Consider the following 21,128-nt stretch of genomic DNA (forward strand, 5'->3'; position numbering starts at 1 on the left):
ACGCTTTATTAATTGAAGAAAACTGCTTGGTTTAAAAAAAAAAAAACAAAAACCAAAACAGAGCTCTTGTTTAAATATTTGTCATGGTCCTGTGGTTCAAGTTTCTTCAGTCTTTGAACCAAATAACCCAGCACTAAGAAAAACATATAATAGTTACGAAATACCCAGACTCCTAACTCTACAGTGTATGACTATACTAATATACACACTACTAACTCGGGATGTCGTGGTCATGTACGGTCTCACCACCGTAATTACTGTCCGGGGGGCAGAACTGTCCACAAGAACAGCCCAGCAAGAGGGTGAGAAGAAAAGGAGCAACGTGACAAACTTCTGCAGTTCAGAGAGGCTACTGACTTCCCCGAGGTCCCCTGGAGAGATGGCGGCAGAGCTGGGAACGGCCCCCGAGAACCTGAGTGTGCTGCAATGCAGGCTTAGCCCACTGTGCTGTGATGCCTCCCAAGAAGGAAAACACCCAACAAACCACTGGAACAGCAAGTCTACCTGCTGGTTGAAGGCCGTGTTCCCGCCCGGCATGGGGAGGCTGGAGGGGGCCACCTGCAGCAGATCCAGGGGCGAGCCCGGGTTCGCGCTCTTATTGTCATTTGTGGAGTAGTTCCACACCAAGGCACTTGGGCAACAGAGAGTAACAGTCTGGAAATAAAGCAGGAAAATCCAGACGTTTAGAGGAAGGAGAAGAGTATCACAACGGCTTAAGGGTCCTAAGCAAATTACAGTTTCCAACCAGTGAGTTTAAAATATGAACGTCTTACCCCATTCTCAACGTGTCAAGGGATGAGACAAAAAACTAAGATAGAATTATTCTTTTGAATAGGAGGAAATACACCTATTGAGAAATTAAGGAATGTTATCATCTACAACCTGGGAAACTTAATAAAAAATGCAATAGTTGTCATTTTAAAACTGTCATTTCAATTTATGTCATGCAATTTAAAAAATGAAATGGAATCAGAATATGTAATTTCTAAGGTTGTAAAAGCTAAAAAGATTTTTTTTTTTTCAAATCTCTCAAATAACGGTGTGATAAGTAGCCTCTCGTAAGTGCTGGGCAGGCAGTAAAGCTGGATGGGGGGGCGGGTGGCAAACTTCTTCTATAAAAAGCCAGTTAGTGAATGTTTTAAACCTTCCAGGCTACCTATAATCCCCGTCACATACTCTTCCTTTTTGTTTCAGTAATGCACTGAAATGTAAAATCTATTCTTAGTATCTAGGCTGGACTTGGCCTACAGCTCGTAGCTTGCCTACCCCAACCTTGGACCCCTGTAGACACTTTTCACTCAACCTTACTTGCGCTTTCTACGACCATCTTACTTATACATCACAACAACCTCACGAGGTAGGGAGTGGTGCTCCCCAACTGGACCAAAGAGGCATACGAGCCACAGGGGACGTGAGTAGCCGGCCCGAGGTGATTTCAGCACACAGGCCTGGAATCACTATGCTAATCCCGCTGCCTCCTAACTGTGGATTAAATAGTACAGCTCCTACTGAATTAAGCACTCACTCTGTGCTGAACACTGTCCTGGAAACGACAGTGTTAAGAACTGTCTGCATCCGCCATCCACACGTGGGAAAACAGAGCCTCGGGGTTAAAGTTACTAAGTGGCAGAGAAGAGGCTAGAATCAGGACTGTAATGATTCTGAAGAAGATGCCTTCACCATGATGCTACCGTGCCGCTCAACCACAAACTGCACCCGCCTAGAGAATGAGTGCAATAGTTCTTTTCTAAAATGCAAACTTCATTATTAAAAAACTAGAATCTGAGGCCAAGGAGACATCTTCGTGGAAACCAGATGGCAGATGTGAATAACGTCAGTCCCTGAACCCCACCAGTGCATCTGTCTCCGCTGGCCCACACCCTGATCTCCTCCGTCCCATCCGTGAGGGTGTGGGGTTCTCGTCTCCTGTCCACGAGGGAGCCCTTCCCTGTGCTCTTAATTCCGAAGCCGCCAATATCCAGGGCACTGGTCCATCAAACACCCACCCCTCTGCTCCTAACCTTAGACTCGCTCTCTACCAGTTTGCCCTTAGCTTAGGAATACGTTCAAGTCTGTCCATCAAAAAACAATTTTTTAAAAAAAATCTCCACTCACCTAGCAGGAACCTCTATCTCTTCCCTTTATAGGCACGATTCTCAAAAGGAGAGGGATCATTTTTTTCTCCTCATTCTCCATCGTTCCTCAACCCACCTGAATATGGTTCCTCACCCACCATTCACTGACCATCAGTGACCACCATGTTGTCAACGACAGTCCCAGCCATCTTCTTATCAGACATCCCCAACCCACTGGCCACTGCCCACTACTCACTCCTTCTGGCAACTTTCTGCAGCACCTAGAGAGGCAGTCTGGCATGGTGGTTAAGAGCGTGGACTCTGGGTCCAGGCTGGGTGTGATTTCCAGCTTCGCCACGTACTTGCTGTGTGACCTATGCCACCATTTCATTATTCCTGTTACGGGAGTAATACTGGCTCCTTTCCCATAGGACGGCTCTGAGAACTAAATGACACAATCTATGCTACAACTCAGAACAGTGCCTAGAACATAATAAATGCTATTAATATCATTACAGTTGAATTACGACAATATTATTCTCATCATCTTTGTTTATAGCAATACTCTCCCCACCGTTCTTCTCTCTCCAGTCTGGCCACACTTTCCTGGTCACCTCTGTGAGCTTCCCCTCTGCTACCTCTTAACCACTTGTGCCACTCGGGTCCACAGGTCGTCCCTCACTACCAACTCTTTAGGTAATCGCCCCCCTCTTGGGGTCCTGACCAGCCGAGTGGCCCTGAGTGACCCAAATCCACACACCTGGTCCTGTCTGCCCGCGTCTTCAGAATCAGACATGTAACCACCTCTTGACCATAACCACTTGGAGATCACAAGGGATAAGACAGTCCAAAACTGAGCTTACCTCGGATCGTCCTAACTTATTTTTTGCCTTGTCTCTCTCCCCCACCTCCCCACTCCCACAGATCTTCCCTCTACTGTGGCCAAAACAATCTAACCAACCACACAACTGACCATGTCACTCCCCACATAAAACCCTCCACTGACATCCTAATCAGAAGGCACAGGGGGTCTTCTACACCCTGACCCCCAACAGATTTCACACTTCAGGTATTCTGTTAAGACCAACCTGCACACAAGAGGACGGATCAACCCTCTGGGCCTTTTCCCACACTGTCCTTCTGCCAGGAACACTTTAAACCCATATTATAAGCACTGGTCAGGATCACTTCCTTCAGAAAACCTCCCTGAATTCTAGGTTGGCCTAGAAGTTCCACTTCTCAACTCAGCCCCCTGAACATCCCTCCACCAACCAGTCCCTTGTCACAGAACATGGAAACTGCCCTTGTATGAGCCTGTCTGTTTCCGGACAAAACAGTAAACTCTACCAGAGTAGAGGCCGTGACTCTGTAGCCAGCCCTGTCCCAAAGTCCCTTAGTAAAGAGCAGGACACATTAGGAGCCCGAGGAATGTGACCTGTGTGCTCCTAGAGCTAGGACAAGGCTGCATCTCACACCTGGTGGCAACAGCCCAGCTGCCGACATGCTACTAGATGTTCAAGCAGTGCTGCCTGGCAGCTGAACAGAGCCTGGTCAGCCTTTTGGATCTTAGACTCCCAACTCCGTTGTTTCCTGGACTGAATGTTAACATAAAACAGGAAGGGCCAAGGACTTACCTGCAACATACAACTAAGTCCATAAACCAGGGGGCCATGCTGTGCACAGGAGAGAAAGTCGGAGAAGGCCAGCTGCACGGGGCTCATGCCGGGGCCGGGAGGGCCGGGACTGGGGGCCCCGATGCCCGAGCTGTTTGGTCCTATCATCATGTGGGGCGAGTGGGCGGCAAGGAGGTTGGGGCCATCGCTAAGCAGCAACGCAAGACGCCGGGCACAGAAGTAGGCAAGGCGGCGGGACAGGTAGGCCGACTGGACAAATTCATCTGAATACTGGGGAGCACAAGGACACCAGACTTCAGTCATGTCCTAGGCCACTCGGTGAGACAGCTATCGTAATACAGGCTTTTCTTCATTAAAGACAAACAAACAAACAAACAAACCCCTTCCAAAGTGCTACATAGACTGGCGCTGTCCAACAGAAATATAATGCAAGCCACATATGTAATTTTAAATTAAAATTTTAATGGCTAGTAGCCATTAAAAAAAAAAAAAAATCACAGAATGATGTATTTTATTCAGCCCAATATACCTAAATCGAAAATGCTATCATTTCAACACAGAAAGTATTAGCGAGATATTAGATACTCCTTTTTCCATACCAAGTCAGAAGCCTCGTGCGCACTTTACATCAAGAGCACGTCACAATGTGAACTTGTCACATTGTCAAGGCTCACGAGCCACGGCTGGCTAGCGGCTACTAGAGTGGACAGCACAGATACGGATGTCTCAGGGAGGACACAGGGCACTAGTACGGTGTGGTCTCTGGGAGGGTACTGGGTGAGAGAGAGAATGACTTCTCAACTCGATACTCTTTCATATTGCTGGAATTGTCAAATGCAAGAAACTTTTTTTTAAATAAATTTCATCCAGATAGCCTAAATTTTAACAGATCTTAGGCCAATCGTGAAAACAGGAAGTTCCCACCCCCAGTGGCTCAAAGAATATCAAAAGAATGTAGAAGATCCTCTGTATCCTTACAAAGAGACGATCTGTTTTGTTTTCACAGAAATCTGTGTGAACAAGGAGACAGTATTTCAAGAGCTGTTTGCTCAGCTCAGGGAAGGGGGGAAATCAATGTGGGTGAGAATACTTGAGAGGAACACGTGGCCCAGCAAATGACTGCTACAACTTACAAGAAGCCTCTTATCATTTCAAGTGTTGGAACATCAAGACCTTTTCTCCTTCCATTTCAAAAAGAAAATTTTTCCTCTTCCACCTCCACTTACCTCATCATTCTCATCAGACTCGTTCCTTGCCCATAAAATCAACTGGCTCATGGTTACATGTACTGTACCTGCAGCATTAGTGGTAATAAGAGTTTAAGAAGATCGTCATCCATTGGTCTGATCTTTTCTAACACATCCAAGATCCATGTCAAATATTCGTGTTTTTCTAGCATTCCTTCCTTAAATGAACAAAGGAAAATTACACTAATAATGTTAAAACAAAACCAACTAAAATTCAAAAAAGAGCAGTCTTATCTTTATGCTTAAGTGTGATTTTCCTATTGCTTTTGTGGTTGTAGTAAAACATGGTCTCCTTGATCAAAGTTTAAATTCTAAACAAAGCAGAGAACTGGTGCTATTCTGCATGGTTGATTGGAGGGTTCTTTTGTTGTTCTTCTTCTTCTTTGGGTTTTGTATATCTGCTTCATTCTAAATTGATAAAAATTAATTCCTACAAGAAAGAAAATTCAGAAGCTTTCAGACTCCCAGGGCACGTCAAATACCTGGCTAGATTTCAGGGTACTATGAACTCATACTCATTGGAGGAAACTCGGCCAACGGGAGTAATTACAAAGAACAAAACACCCATCGTACTATCGTCTCAAAAAAAGAGGTTGGAAATCCTATCAGATCCAAGGCCCCTTAGTAGCCTCCTTCTCTATCCTAAAATGAATTTCAGCTACCATAAACTACCTACGAAATATAACCTTAAAAGTCAATATAATGGCCTAATCATCTGTAACATAAAGAAATAAAAGGAATTTGTAATAAAATAATGTATAAATATTCTAACATAACTACACTAAAAAACAACATACCCATAAATTTCCAAAACGCCTCACAGGGTTGGTGTAGCTCCTCTTAACGTATTAAGCAATGTTAACATTTTCATCTATTGTCTTCCTATGTATGTACATATAAACACACACATTCTTTATGGCATTCCATGCACGCACATATTTAATGTCGTATTATAACCTTGTATTATGATTCACATCATAAAAGAATCTTCAAGATAGAAACAAAAAGCTATGTTTTCTGGGAAAGCCACTTAAACTTTTATGGTCATTCTGGTTAACAACCTTAGTAGTTAATATGAAGTCCTACTTTGTTCCCAGCAACTCTGACATATCTACGTATCACCAGTGGTCCACTACTATGGTTATCAATGACTTGTGTAAAAATATACTGCTAAATTATAGTTTCTATATTTAAAACATTACAGCGACACCACATCGACATGATAGCAAAGTGTTCACTTATTGCTAATTTCTATTTTTTTTTAATGCTTACAGTCAAAAAAAAGTTAAAAGGTTAGCCACAGAAAAAGTGCAATTTATAATTTTCAGACCAATAAAGTAAACTTTAAGTTAAAGAAATAAATAAAATGGAAACTTGCATGAAGAATTAAGAGATGGTGAAGGCAAGGTTCAAAAGAAAAAGTATCTTCATAAGCATGACTTCCAACGACTACATAATGTCCATCCTCAAGATGCTTTTGTTATGTACCTGTACCCTTATCTCTGCACATGCACACCTGCACATGTACATACTAGAGACAGTTTCATGTTTCAGAATAAGGTGAATTAAAATATGATGAACTTTTAAATTAATGTCCCAGTTAGATTCATCTGTTTAGGACCTACCTAACTGCTTCCAAAAAAGAGATACTGATCTCAGTGTTCCTATTACATAAAGTAATCCTTCCTAAAATACTAAGCATGCTGAGAGACACTTTTTTCAAAGATGCAGACGAAATCCTCAGCTCAAAAAAAGTCATAAAAGCTCAGAGCAGGCACCGAAGTAGTCTTCTGCTAAATGGAACTAGAACTGGTTAAGAGTTGTTTTTACTGATTTAAAACTAACAATGCTACTTCCCAAAGGACCGGCAAAGTTTCCTACTTTGAGCTCTTAGAAAAAGTTGCTTACCACCTGGAAATTGTAATTGAAGTTCTAAGGAGGGAAATTTAGAAACCACACAACCTTTCTACCCCCTTCCTCTTTGATCAAGACAGCAGGTCGTGAACGTCTATGCTGGTAACACAACTCCAGCTGAACACACTCGTCCTTCCTCCACGCCGGGAGTAAAGATCAATCGAGGCAAATAACGGCACAAGCGCCCTCTTCTGGTCAATATGATGTACATCAGCGTGTCAGGATGGGAGTTCAGTCGTTCCTCAATGCCCTTACCCCTCAACTGCATTTTAAACTGCAGCTGAACAAAATTAAGATGACCTTTCATTGGAATAACTAAGCTCTAAAGGAGATCTATAAGACAGGAGGCATCAGCACAAAAATTTTTTTGAATTAATGCCTCCAGTTTTTGCAAAGTAAATGGCTTGGGAGGATTACATTTAATAGCGCAATTACAAACCAATTAACGGCATTAAAAGAGCTGGCATCATTGAAAGCGGGCGATCAATATGTATAATAGGAAGCTGTCATCTCAGGGCAAAGGTGTTACCTTTAATATTAATTTAGTGTGAGATATGTCAGATGGCTTTCTTTGAATGTATTAGTTCATATAGTGATATAATTTAACGCCCCCCTCCAAAAAAAAAAACTAAACTGTAAGGAATTTGCTCTCTTCTTAAAAGCATGCTAGCAGCCTTTGAGTTTCGTGGGAATGTTACCTGGAACATGTGGAATGCCAACTTTTCGTTGTACTCCCACTGCCTCATTGCTTGTTCCACGTCGGGTGGCACAGGGACAGGGCCATCGCCTGCGCTGGAAGCTAGGTGGTAAAAGTCGGAAATCTTCGCCAACTGCTCTCGAAGATACCTGGTAGATATTTGTGTCCACTCTGCATTTAAGAAAAGAAAAAAAGAATCCATTTCCAGATACGATGACTGTAAGAACTTTTTCTTCCTTTCTGATTATCTTAAGGATATACTTATTAAACAAACATCTGTTACACAAAAATGGCTTTGGAAAACGTATGCAAGCACTGTTCAGAAAGGCACACCCACCCCAAAGCCCTTAAGTAATGCAAACTAGTGTAATGTGCCTGCCCCATCGGCTGGCAAGGACGCCTTGCCGGCCAGCTCTTCCCTTGTCCCTCTGTGACCCCTGACCTAAGAGAAGAGATGCCCACACTCATATAAAAATATACCAGAGGCACAAGCAGGGAATAGAACAGGGGAGGTGAGCACTTTAAGAAATCACAATTCCAGACATAGAGAACAGACTTGTGGTTGCCAAGGGGGAGGAGGGTGGAGGAGGGATGTACTGGGAGTTTAGGATTAGCGGATGCAAACTATTACATATACAGAATAAACAACTAGGTCCTACTGTATATAGCACAGGGAACTATATTCAATCTCCTGTGATAAACCATAATGGAAAAGAATATGAAAGAGAATGTATATGTGTACATATAACTGAGTCACTTTGCTGTATAGCAGAAATTAACACAACATTGTAAATCAACTATACTTTAATAAAATTAATTTTAAAAAAATAAATTAGGGCTTCCCTGGTGGCGCAGTGGTTGAGAGTCCGCCTGCCGATGCGGGGGGCGCGGGTTCGGGAGGATCCCGCGTGCCGCGGAGCGGCTGGGCCCATGAGCCATGGCCGCTGAGCCTGCGCGTCCGGAGCCTGTGCTCCGCGGCGGGAGAGGCCACGGCAGTGGGAGGCCCATGTACCGCAAAAAATAAATAAATAAATAAATTAATTAAAAATAAATTAAAAAAGACACCACAATTCTACTACTCCAAAAGAATTCAAAATCCCCCCAAATGCAGCTCTCTTAACGGTACATTTTTCCGGCTCCAAGTCAGGGTTCAAACATGCCTAACTAAGGTGTGTTCTGTTTCTGTCAATCTGTAAGAGGACTGACTTTCCCCGCAGGCTGGCCCCAGATAGCGTTCCTCCCTGCACTCCCCCACCCCTGCCTGGGACACAAGAGGGGCCGCCTCTTGGACAATCAGTCTGGACCTTCAGTTATTCTACTCTCCCCAACCAACAAAAGATGCCTCAGAACTCAATCAGAAAGAGTAGTGAGCGACAAAAGGTAGGAAACTGGGGAGGAAACAGAAAATGTAGCATTAAAAAAAAAAATCACTAAAATTATTCAAAGTATCCGCCACACGGTCACAAATTAAGTCAATGTGTTGCCTTTGACTGCCGTGAAGGATGTGATGCCAACTTTAGCCCATTCTATGGATAAAAATGTAATAATTGCATGCTCACAGCCAAACTTCCCCAAGGATTAGTGAAACAGCATTTCAGAAGAAATCATTGTACTGAAATATTACCACACAGTGCTGTTTTCTCATTATTTCGGCAGTAGTTTCTCCACCCTTCTTATTTTTAAAGGAACCTACCTTGACAAAAAGAAGAGTAGAAACTAAACATCTATTAGAAATTGAGCGTTTTGATTTTATTTTTTAAGTACTACTAAAATTACTTGACAACAGTACCCAGAGATGATTAATGACTGCTAAGTTTTGGTCTAAACCACTTGTTCTAATTGTGTCTTAGTTAAAACTGAAATTCAAATGCACACGTTAAGCACTGCTCCAGTAATAAGCCACTGCAAAAAGATGAACAGATACTAAGTCAACATTCTGTTCCTGGTATAATCGTTTTTCAGAAAGCACCACCAATAACAGATATTATTGTTAAAACTACTCCCTCGTCATTAAAAACCAAACAATAAATTATCAATGTCATCATTTTCTGGTGCCCCTGTTATGGACTAATCATCTCATGACTCTCACTCGTTCAGCAAAGCAAAATACCAACCATCAGATGAGAGGAGTTTAGCTTAGCTATAATAAGCAGAAACAAAAATAACAAGGATCCAAATCCTAGCTTTTGTGTGCCAAGCCTTGCTATTAACTCACTCTCAGTATGGTACTATTCTCAATGCCCCCTCAGAATATTTTAGCTTCAAGGGCTAAAAATAACACACACATTCACACACACCCCTACTTTGTCTAGGGTATATTTTCTTTTCAAGATTGTTTTTTTTAAATATAGAAGAAATACGCATTCACTCCAGAAAATTTCTAATGCAGATATGACGAGAGAAAAATCTCATAATCATTAAACAGTTTTATATTTTTTGTTTTCTTTTTTCCTTCTTGTGTGCTTGACTGTTTACATAAATATATGTATAACTTTTTAAGGATCTGAATATATCATTCCACAATTTGAATTACTTTTAAAATTCAAGTGGAATTCAAATATAGACCTCTTGGTCATGTATTTTAACTTTAACCGTATTTAACTGACATTAAGTTGTCATATCCATCAGACCGATTCAGAGACCTGGGACTGAAGAGAGTCCAGTGTGAACTAATATAAAAGTTAGGATGCACACAAAATTTTCATTAGAAACAAAAAATAACAAATAGCCACTAGTACTGCACTCCTTAAAATTATTAGGTTCACGGACACCTCTCATGCTTAGTTAGGACTGATCATTAAAAGGGAGAAATGAGGGCAGCAGCGGCAAGACACACAGCGGTTCTCAGCCCTGAACGCAAATGCCATCACCAGAGGCTTTTACCAAACGCCAGTGTCTTCGGCCCCATCCCACCAGATTCTGATTTAATTGGGCTGGAGTGGGGACCCAGTCCTAAGTGATAAAAAGGAAACAGGAACGGTTAGAGATCTTAGGGAAGGTGGGGGAGCAAGGTAAGGAGGCTCAAAGGTAGAAAGATGCAGAAAGCGATGAAAGAGGCTGCTCTGAAAGTGGACCAGTTCTAAAATCGAGCAACTCAGAGGCTCTGGCTACATCTCTAGTTCACTGATGTCAGGTAGAACTCAAGGTCCACGAAGCCAGATTATTCGAAAGCTTACGAACATGAATGTTACTGACGGTGGGTCAGGGGTCAGCACTGAAAAGAACGACCTGTCCTTTTCACAACACTCTCCCTGGCATCTAAGAATCCTGTAGCCACTGTTCCTCTTTGTGGATGCCTCTCCCCCCAAACAGAAGGGATTTCAGAGGCCACGCGGTTCACCCTACCGTACAATAGATCCAGGCACTGCGGGCGTAACTCAAGGTCACACAGGTACACCAGAAGCACACAAACAGGTGTGAGATGCCCCACTCCAGGACATGAAAGTACATAAATTGATAAATCCACGATAAGTGAGAAGAGAGACTGTCAAGTTACATTAAAAGATGATCTCCCAGGGCCTGGAATACCTACAGTATTAATAAGAGAACTGGGAACTCAGCAGAGGAGGAACGTCCACCCTGGGGGCAAACACAGAGCACCCCAAATGCAGCAACGCTCACGGAGAGGGCGTCCTGGCAGCGCGACACAGCAGAGACGCAATACAGGGCCGCACTGAGCGCTACCGGTAGAATGAACTTAGGGACAGGATGGCCCTGGGTCCAAGTCCTAGCTCTGCCACTGAGTCGTGAGCAAGGCATCTAGCCTCCGCTAAACCTCAATCTCCTAATCGCTGCAACAAGGATCAATAATACATCCAGGTTGGGCCTCCCTAGTGGCGCGGTGATTGAGAGTCCGCCTGCCGATGCAGGGGACACGGGTTCGTGCCCCGGTCCGGAAAGATCCCACACGCCGCGGAGCGGCTGGGCCCGTGAGCCATGGCCGCTGAGCCTGTGTGTCCGGAGCCTGCGCTCCGCAACGGGAGAGGCCACAACAGTGAGAGGCCCACGTACCGAAAAAAAAATAATAATAATAATACATCCAGGTCAGTTACTGTAAGGATGAGTTACTTAGCACAGTGCCTGCACTGCAGAAGCGATCATCATTATTATTGGTATGAAAAGTTTTTAGAAAGGAAACTAAAGGTTAGACCTTGACTGCCCCTGATGTTAGACCCTGCTTCTGTCTCAGCTGAGCTGCAATGCCTAACATAATGCTCTGGATACGTGTTTATGGACTCAACCAACGTCAATTTCATGGTTCCAAAACCTTCGATGGATCTGCAGTCCTTGATGAATTGAGGTCAAACTCCTTAGCTGGGAATTAAAATCATGTCAAATACTATCTGCCATTACATCCTCATACACACTCAAGGTGCTAGCTCAAGGGGTTTTCTCTCTGACTCTCACGCCTATGATGCTCTATCGACAGGACCTTCCATAACCACCTGTGTTCAGGGATGGGAAGATTTCTGGGCCCAATTCAAATGTCACGTCTCTCGTGTAGCCTTCTCTAGTCTCTGGACACCACCCCGCCACCTAGCGGGGATCTCTCTCTCTTCTCTAACTGATGTATTAGAATTTCCTCCGTCTCTTTCATCCCTATAAAACTATTCCTTATGTGCTCAAGATCTAAGTATTGACTTGAGTCAATACACTATAAGGTCCTCCCAAAATAAAGCGACTAAATCAGGTTCCTCCGCAATTACTCTGCCTATCAAATCTTCATACAAACATCTTCGCTTTCTAGTTTAAACTCATCACTGCAGACCTAGAAGGTTTCAAACACCACTGTAGGGAAAACGCCAAATTCCCTCTCTAGTGCACTCCGCCTTTGTTACAACCAATGCAACTGGAAGCGCCTGTTCATCAGCGTGCTACAAGAGGCCCACGCAAATACAGAACTTTCTATTCTTTTTAGTAAACTTCCTGTAAATATAAGTATAAATGTAAACTTGACACACACACACCCTAATATACATATACGCTTTAATTTTATGAAGGCTTATTTTCCTTGCTAAATTCTTTCCTTTTATCAAAACCAGTGGGAACCCACTACATAAAATAGATGCAACAAAGATTGCTTTGTAAAAACTCCAACCAAGTCCAGAGATGAAGGTGCACATCTTTAAAGTGATCCACTTGAATCAGCACTTAAGTCAATTCCAATGACAGGCTCCTCAATGGAAAAACCTATATCCTCAAACATTCCCCCTGAAGCTACACCACTACAATGAAAGGTTCTTGCCTCTCCACAGTGAGAACGAACAGACCGCTTCTCAAAACTGCAGGATGTAGAGGATTTAACCAGCCCGACTTTGCCTTCGGTGCAGACAGATGGGAGGGTGGGGAGGGGGAGAAGGAAAGTTCAGTATATATATGATGCTGCACCCGCCATCTGTGAGCCCCCAAGAAAATGACTGAAAGATTTTCTCGTTTTCTGTTGTTAAAATGCTTTCTGGATCCAAGGATGCCATCAACAAAGTGAAAAGGCAAACTCACAAAATGGGGAGAAAATATTTGCAAATCATTTATCTGACAGGGGACTTGGAGCTAGAATATATAATGAATGATTACAACGCAATAATAAAGAGGTGAATAATCGATCCATTTTTTTAAATGGGCAAAGGATCCGAATAAACATTTCTCCAAAGAATACAAACAAACGGCCAATAAGCACATGAAAAGGTGCTCAACGTCAACAGCCACCAGGGAAATGCAAATCAAAACCACAAGGTACCACTAGGACAGGTATAAACAAGAAGACAGATAATACCAACTTTTTGGTGAGGATGTTGTGGAAACTAGAGTCCTCATACGTTGCTGGTGGGAATGTAAAATGATGTAGCCACCGTGGAAAACAGTGTGGCAGTTTCTCAAAAGGTTGAACATAGAGTTAACATATAACCCATCAAGTCCACAACTAGTTATACACCCAAGAGAAATGAAAACATACGCCCACGCAAAGATTTGTACACACTTATAGCAGCATGGTTCGTAACAGCCAAGAAGTGGAAGCGCTTCAAATGTCCGTCAGCTGATGAATGGGTAAATAAAATGTCTGATATGCCTATAATGGGAATACCACTCAGCCATCAGAAGTCATGAACTACTGATACGTACTACAACACGGATGAACCTTGAAAACATTATACTAACTGACAGAAACCTGTTTCAAAGAACCACATATGTTACGATTCCAGTTAGATGAAATGTCCAGAATAGGCCAATCTATAGGGCTGAGGGGGGCTGATGTGAAATGGGGAGTGACTGCCAATCGGTACAAGATTCCCTTCAGGGTGATAAAAATATTCTCAAATGTAATGATGGTTTCACAACTCTGTAAACACATGAAAAACCTCTAAACTGTATACTTAAAATGAACTGTAAAACAGTATAAATTGTATCTCAATAAAGCCATTATATAATTTTTTAATGTTTTCTTGAAATACCTTACTACCAATAAAAATTCATCAGCGTTTCATGAAGTAAAAAAGACACTCCGCACGGATGAAAAGTAATCCACGACGAAAGGACGGAGACTTTGAGCGGCCCAGGGAGGAGGTGTGGTTAGGGAGGAGAATAAGGGTAGAAGCAGGCGTGGCCAAGAGGGTGAACAGTTAAACCTGGGTGATGCGTAACAGGGACTTTATCACATTCTCCTATATTTGTCTATGTTTGAAATGTCCATAATAAAAGGCTTAAAAAAAGTTAATCAGTTGAATTCTATAAAACGATTCACAGGAAACCGGAAATCCCGTATTCGGCCACTGGTCAAACTTGGGGAGTGAAAGGCGGGGCGGGGAACAGAGTGCTGGATAAAGACGAGTCCCAGGGAAAACTGCTGCCTCAGGGCGACGGGAGACCAAAGGAGAGTCACCCCACCGGCTGGAATGTTGGTTCTGCTGAATGGGCGGTTAGTGAGATCAGGCCCTCTGGCTGAAAAGCAGGAAACGTACGTGTGTGTGCAGGTGGTGGTGGGGGGGGGGGTGCTGGAATGGGTAGATGGGCTATTGTCACTCCGTGGAAATGCTATGGTGCAACAAATTCCTGAATCTTTTTTATGCTTTAAGTTTTCCTCTCACTTAGAATTAACTGCACAACACTGGGGCTAAATGGCAAATACTGAATATCTGGTTTTGTCTGGATGAGTAATTTTACCATGTTATTTTTAACTGGCTATTTCTCTCTGGTTTCACTTCCTGGAAATGACAGTAAGTACTGTCACTTGGGGATCAAGGTGACAACTCAAGAAAAAATAAAAATCATGGGCATTTGGCAGCAAACATTAAATGCCTACGGAGGGCCAGAAGCTCTCCCGGGGTCTGGAGCTACAAAGGTGAGAAGAAAGCAGTGCCCACCTGAGGTGATTCATCCTCGAGGTAGAGAGACACACAGGGACACAGATACTGACAGCAATGAGGTAAGCGCTCTGACATGCCATGGGACACAGGAGATGAAGCAAGGGGATGCTTTAGCCAAGTCTGGAGGAAAGGTACAAAGGAGTTCCACAGGCAGAAAGAGCAGTGTGTAAACATCCCAGGCCATGCGGACAGCAGCAAGGCAGAGGGAGAAAGGGTCACCCGTGAGGCGAGGTAGGTGGCCCAGGCCAGAGGTCCTCAAACGCGATGGCACAGAATGGTCACCAGAGGGCACCAGTTGGCTAAACATACCGATTTAGCTTTGACTCTGAGATTTCCACCCTGTGAGTCTGGACTGGGGTCCAGAAATCTGCGTTTATAAACAATAGCCCAGGCAGTGACAAGCTATGGAGTTTGATCTTTTGCCACGAATGACTCAAAGCCATGGAAGAATTTTAAGCAAAGGAAAGAGGAGATCAGATATGTAAATTAAGATTCTCTCTCAGAAGTTGCAGGAGGGGGTGGCAGGGAGGGAGACAAATTGAAAGGAGGCTGCAAAGTCCAGTGAAGAGATGGCTGAGGAGGGTGCAAAAAAAGAGGTAGGTAGAATTGTAAGCAACCTGACGGTGGAGAGGGAGAAACAGAGAAGGGTGGGCAGCTTCCAGATCTCCCTGTGGGGTAGCTGAGCAGATCACGGTGCCACAGAACGGGATGTGGAACAGAGAGCCGGGAGGGGGGAGGGTAAGGGGGCTAAATTCAATGCGTTTGTTTTCATGAACGTGTTGTTTTAATTAAACCTTTATTTTGAGATAAGCATAGATTCACATGCACTTGTAAGAAACAATATAGAGAGACCCCACGTACATTTTACTTACTTTTCCCAAATGTTAACATCTTGCAAAACTACAGGACAATATCACAACCGGGATACTGACATGGACACAATCCACCAATCTTATTATTCAGGTGTCCCAGTTCTGAGTGCAGTTTTGAACACTTGGATTTGAGGTGTCAAAGATATTCATGGGAAGATGTGTCCAGGGGCAGGTGGATACACAGGTCTGACATTCAGAAGGCTCGGGGTGAAGATATGGATGTGGGGAACTCTATCATACGTGGGTTCAATGCCTTAAACGACGGGACTATGACCGCAGAAGTACCCAGCAGACACAGCCCCAGGTGTAGGAAGGCTTATTCTGCAAAGAATACGGCTTGTGCACTAACTAACTCAGCCCTCCCCTGAGCCCTCAGCGTATGTTTACACGCTTGGTGGTGAAGAGCCCAGGTTCTAGCGTCAGGTGGCCTGGTTCCTGTCGCAGCTCGAATCACTTAGCAGCTTTGGAGTCCTGGGCGAGTCACTCAGCCTTTGGATGCGTCAGTTACTTGTCTATCAAACAGGCTGATAAGTGTACTTAGCCTATATGGCTATTTTGAGAATTAAGTAAGATATAATGTGCTTAGAACTGTGACACAGTTTGCTGTGTCACAGCACAGTGTGCTTCTGAGAGGAAGCAAACTTGCATGATTTACAGGCCGGGCGGCCAGGAGCCCCCAGATGGGCAGGAAGTAACCTTGGCTGGAAGTAGGAACTCTCTGGCCAAGACAGGAAGACATGTGAGGACTGGCTGCTGCACGTAAGTCCGTACAGGTGTGTGTTGGGGTGGAAGTGAACAGGTGGTTGAGGGAGACAGAAGGAGTCTGCTCCTCTCTGAAGTCCAAGAGAAGGGTGGTGAGACAGGGGAGGGAGCCTGCAGACAGAGGCGAAGGTCCAACCAGCCAACCGCTCTGAGGAGGGAGGGACAATGCCCCCCCAAAAGATAAGGGCCCTTACAGGGCGACATATAAATAACTGTGAAGTTGTGTGACTGACGCTTAATGCCTAAGGATCTCAGGGTGAAAAAGAGACCACGTGGCCAACCAAGGAGACGGGCGGCAAGGTCTTGGGCAGGGAGAGGAGAGGGGCTGACGAGGAGGGAGCAAAAGAGACTTGAGTCCCAAAGCAGCAGGGAGACTCCTAACCGCCTGCCTGCCTGCCTGTCTTCGAGAAGCCGGGCAGCATCTCATACCTGAGGACAGCCTCTGACCCTTTTCTTGGTCTGCCCCTCTCGCTGTCAGGTCTCCGATTCCTGTTCCCAGGCTAATGCGGACAAATGCTAACTGTGGCATTTAGGGATTTTTTTCCAGTTGTCCTTTTTCTCTGTCAACCCCATAGGTGCATCTGAAGCCAAAGGCAGAATCCAGTTTCAGCCCCTGGAACGAGAACGCCGCATCCCGCCCATCGACCACGGCACGAGCTTCTGGGCAGCACCGCTTCGCGGTTTCCTCCTGACAGAGGGGCACGTGTGAAACGCCTGCCGTGACAGCCCCACCCCTCCTGGGGAGGTGGGCGGGCGTTGGAAATGAATGTTCTAGTTATCAGAGGGTGAGTTCCTCAAATCCCTCCCAACTTCTGAGTGAGCGACGGCCTTGGCCTAGCTGAGATGTTCCTCTCACGGAATAACTGGGATGTTATTTTTCCAAATATTAAACTGGCGCGTTTACTCAACCCCGTAGGACAAGTCCCCACCGCCTTCCACATCTGAGACCAGGCTGAGGACTTCATCGCCCCAGGAGAGGACAGCTAGGGCAAGACAAGAGACTCGAGGAGGAGAACAGAAATTTGCCTCCCTGTGAACAGGAGAACATGCCTCTGCGCGTTCCTGCAGCCTCGGGAATAAAGGGGGGGCCCTCCTGAGGATTTGTGGGGAGGTGAAACGCAGGCGCGGTGCTGGTGAAAGACCCGCTGCCGGCCCTGCTGGAGGCGCCTAAGCTACTGAAATTACACTACATCGGACGCTTGGTTACCCTTGCCCCTTCTCCAGCTTCTGCTACAGAGGAGGCAGTAGAAAGCCCCAGTCATTTGTGGAGCAAAAATAAACTACATTTTCTTTTTTTTTTTTTCCTTTTTGCGCTTTGCATTGGTATTTAATTCCATGACCAGTTGTGCTTTGAGTAAAGTTCCTACAGTAAGAGCAGCACAGTGTTTACTTCTTAGGTCCTAGACGTAGTTGCTGTAAAATTTGTAATTCTGAACAAGGAGTCTTCCACTAGGACGCGAATACAAATACTACAGACATCACATCACCAGATAACCGTGCAAAGAAACTCCAGACCAAAAGGCTCTAAAACATAACAACGCTTACACATCATACAGACCACGCAGACCCATCCCCTGTATCCTCTCCTCCAGCACTCACCTGGTTTTATTTTGCTGAAGATTCCAAGACCGTATGATATATTGTACGGTACGATATCATATATCAATACGATATGTTTATTTCCATCTATTCATCTTAGCTGTGTTACTCTCACAAAGATGTTCCAACTGACCATTTATCGACCCTTAATGTGTTTTCTATCCTGTCAATATATTCTAAATATTACTTGACTCCAAAATCATGGTGAGTTGAAATGGGCAGAAGAGCCACTTTATTGCAGGGATTTCATTTGGAAGATTATATACACTTTGTCTGAAAATGACCCTGAAACTTAGAGTATGTCTTTTTTACCTAAAAAAAAAAAAAAAAAGCTTTCTATTCATCATGGAATTAACATTCCCATACAAATTGCAAAAAGAAAAGATCCAGCTTTTATAAGTATTACAAAGTTAGTAGCTTAGAGCCCCTTACAAGAACAAGGCGCTCTCCGCACAGCACAGAGCAAGCACCCATTTTCTGAAAGGAATGTAAAAACATGCACTAAAGATACACATAAAAATGCATTTCACCCTGGTGGCACAGTGGTTGGGAGTCCGCCTGCCGATGCAGGGGACACGGGTTCGTGCCCCGGTCCCGGAAGATCCCACATGCCACAGAGCGGCTGGGCCCGTGAGCCATGGCCGCTGAGCCTGCGCGTCCGGAGCCGGTGCTCCACAACGGGAGAGGCCCGCGTACCGCAAAAAAAAGTACATTTCAGAAGATACACAAGAAACGTTACAACAATTCCTTCTGAAGTGTGTGATGAGGGGCCGCAGGAGGACACAGTGAGGTGAGACTTCACTGCGCCCTTTGGGGTATCTTGTGTTTTTCTACCATGGATATGTGTTACCTACTTTTAAAAAATTTTTAAGTCACACAAGCAGCTGTCTTTTCTCAAAATCCTCCTCTTTATGCTGTAAGCAACAGAGCTACAAGATGCACGACAAATAAAAACACTCACGAAACACTGAGCTTTTCGAGACACCCCTCATACCCCACTCCATCCCAGCCTCACAGTCGCCCCTCTGATATGAGCCGCTTAGAAACTCTGCAAAGCAAACAGGACCCAGAAATGGAAGTCCAGGATGGAATTCTCAGTTCTCCCACTTTCCATGGATCTTCTCACCCTAATTTGTAAAATGGAGATACCTAGCTACCTCCGAGGGATTCTGTGAGGACTGCCCCAACTGACAATATATAAAACCAGGCTGCAAACTACAAAAACTTCCAACAAACAGATATTTTTGCTGTATAATATGTTCCAGGTATAGATGTACATGTACGTATTGATAGCCATAGACAGCAAAAAACTAAACTTTAATGAAATTGGGACTCTGATCACTATTTTATCACAGATTCATTAGTTCAATCAGGAGTCAACATTAAAAGTGACTAGAAAACAGAGAAACTGTTCAGCGGCAATGGGTTCTGAACAGGAAATTCAAGACCAGGTAATTCACCCAAACCAACAAGACCAGAAGAAACGACACTGGTAAAAACCAAAGCAAATACAGTACACATAAAAGAACTATAAATGTAACTCATGTGCTCTCAGTTTGCCGGAGAGGAAGATAACTAGCTAATTTAGGACCAAGAAATACTGTTGAAGACATGAAAACAAAACAAAGCACAAATTTCCCAATTTTTACTTAAAGGCTAGATTTCTTTAGGGCCCAGCTCATATTCAACTCTTACAGAAAACCTCCCCTAATTTTTCCAGCCTCCCAGTCGTTTCCTGTATGATTACTGGTAATCATGTACCGACTGTTGCTCTGTGTTTCATGTATGCATCTTGTTTCCACAAAAATGCCTTTAAGGCAGCCCCCTTGAAGGCAGATAGCACAGCCTCCATTTGGTTAAAAACTTCACAGCATCTACTCCAGTGCAGAGAATCTTAATATACTTTTTTTTAACTAAATCACTCTTTATTCAAATGAAATATATTTAAATATATTTAATATATTTAAATATATTTAAGTAAAAATATATATATAAAGTTCTCCGAATGCATTTCTCTAAGAAATTCAAAAAGCAATCATGAGCAGACATTACCTTTAACTGATCATAAACACACACACACACACACGCGCACGCACGCATGCACACACACGCGCGCACACACAACCAACAACCACCACCACTACCACATACTAGCATTCTAACATGGGCCCGGCTATAACATTTTTACTTTAGAAAAAGCTGAAACATGTTTCCATAGGGCAACAATGTGGAATGCAGAGTAACACTGTAGCATATTAAACTTGATGAGAACATTTAAAAGTGTATATAAATCAGGAAAGTACAATGGCGGTTGACAGAGGTGGAGGGAGGGCAGAGAGGGGAAAGGAGAGTTTATTTAATGAGTATAGAGCTTCAGTTTTGCAAGATGAAAAAGTTCTGGAGACCTGTTGCACAACAACGTGCAGACAGTTAGACTGTACTGTACATATAAAATGGTTAAGATGATAAATTTGATGGGATTTTTACCTCAATTTTTAAGTCTGTAAATTTTACATATCCAATTAACTGAACAACTACACACCTGGAAAAATATTAAAGTCTTCCAATTTTTGTTAAGGTCCCAAGCAGCAAGCACTTGGCTGAGTGACAAGTAAGCTCTCGTAATACTATCTAAGAAGAACTAAAACTGTAATGCATTCCCTGAGCTTCCTTCAAATCTTTTGCAAGAAACACATTTTTTTTTTCAGCAAGGTACCTTCCAGAAAAGGTATCAACAACACAAAAACAGAGAGTAATAATTTGGGACTGAGATTAGGCTTAGCTAACTTTTTATTTATATCAAAGTTACACTTGCACGTGTCTTAGAGTCCAATAGCTCTGTATGACTTATTGTGAAAAACAGCAGTCCACTGTCCACAGACTCCTCCATTTCCCATTCCCCAAATGCAATTATTTTCAATTCTTTCGTCCACTGTGTTTCTTTTGTTGACCTCTTTATCTCTAAAT

The 21,128-nt window shown here is 43.7% G+C and overlaps 1 protein-coding gene across 1 annotated transcript in view; it reads right to left on the reverse strand.

The window, feature by feature from the left end:
* The window catches only part of MED12L (mediator complex subunit 12L), a 330,647-nt gene that overhangs the window by 250,828 nt on the left and 58,691 nt on the right, over positions 1–21,128 (reverse strand). Inside the window, exons 7-10 of the mRNA XM_027092812.1 lie at positions 7,569–7,738; positions 5,004–5,114; positions 3,710–3,979; positions 505–654 (exon numbers count right to left, since the gene is read on the reverse strand). Coding sequence (XP_026948613.1) covers positions 505–654; positions 3,710–3,979; positions 5,004–5,114; positions 7,569–7,738 — 701 coding nt within the window. The remainder of the gene's footprint in view (positions 1–504; positions 655–3,709; positions 3,980–5,003; positions 5,115–7,568; positions 7,739–21,128) is intronic.

Source organism: Aethalodelphis obliquidens, unplaced genomic scaffold, assembly GCF_003676395.1.
Source record: "Aethalodelphis obliquidens isolate GAN/ISIS:26980383/991018 unplaced genomic scaffold, ASM367639v1 scaffold81, whole genome shotgun sequence".
NCBI lineage: Eukaryota > Metazoa > Chordata > Mammalia > Artiodactyla > Delphinidae > Aethalodelphis > Aethalodelphis obliquidens.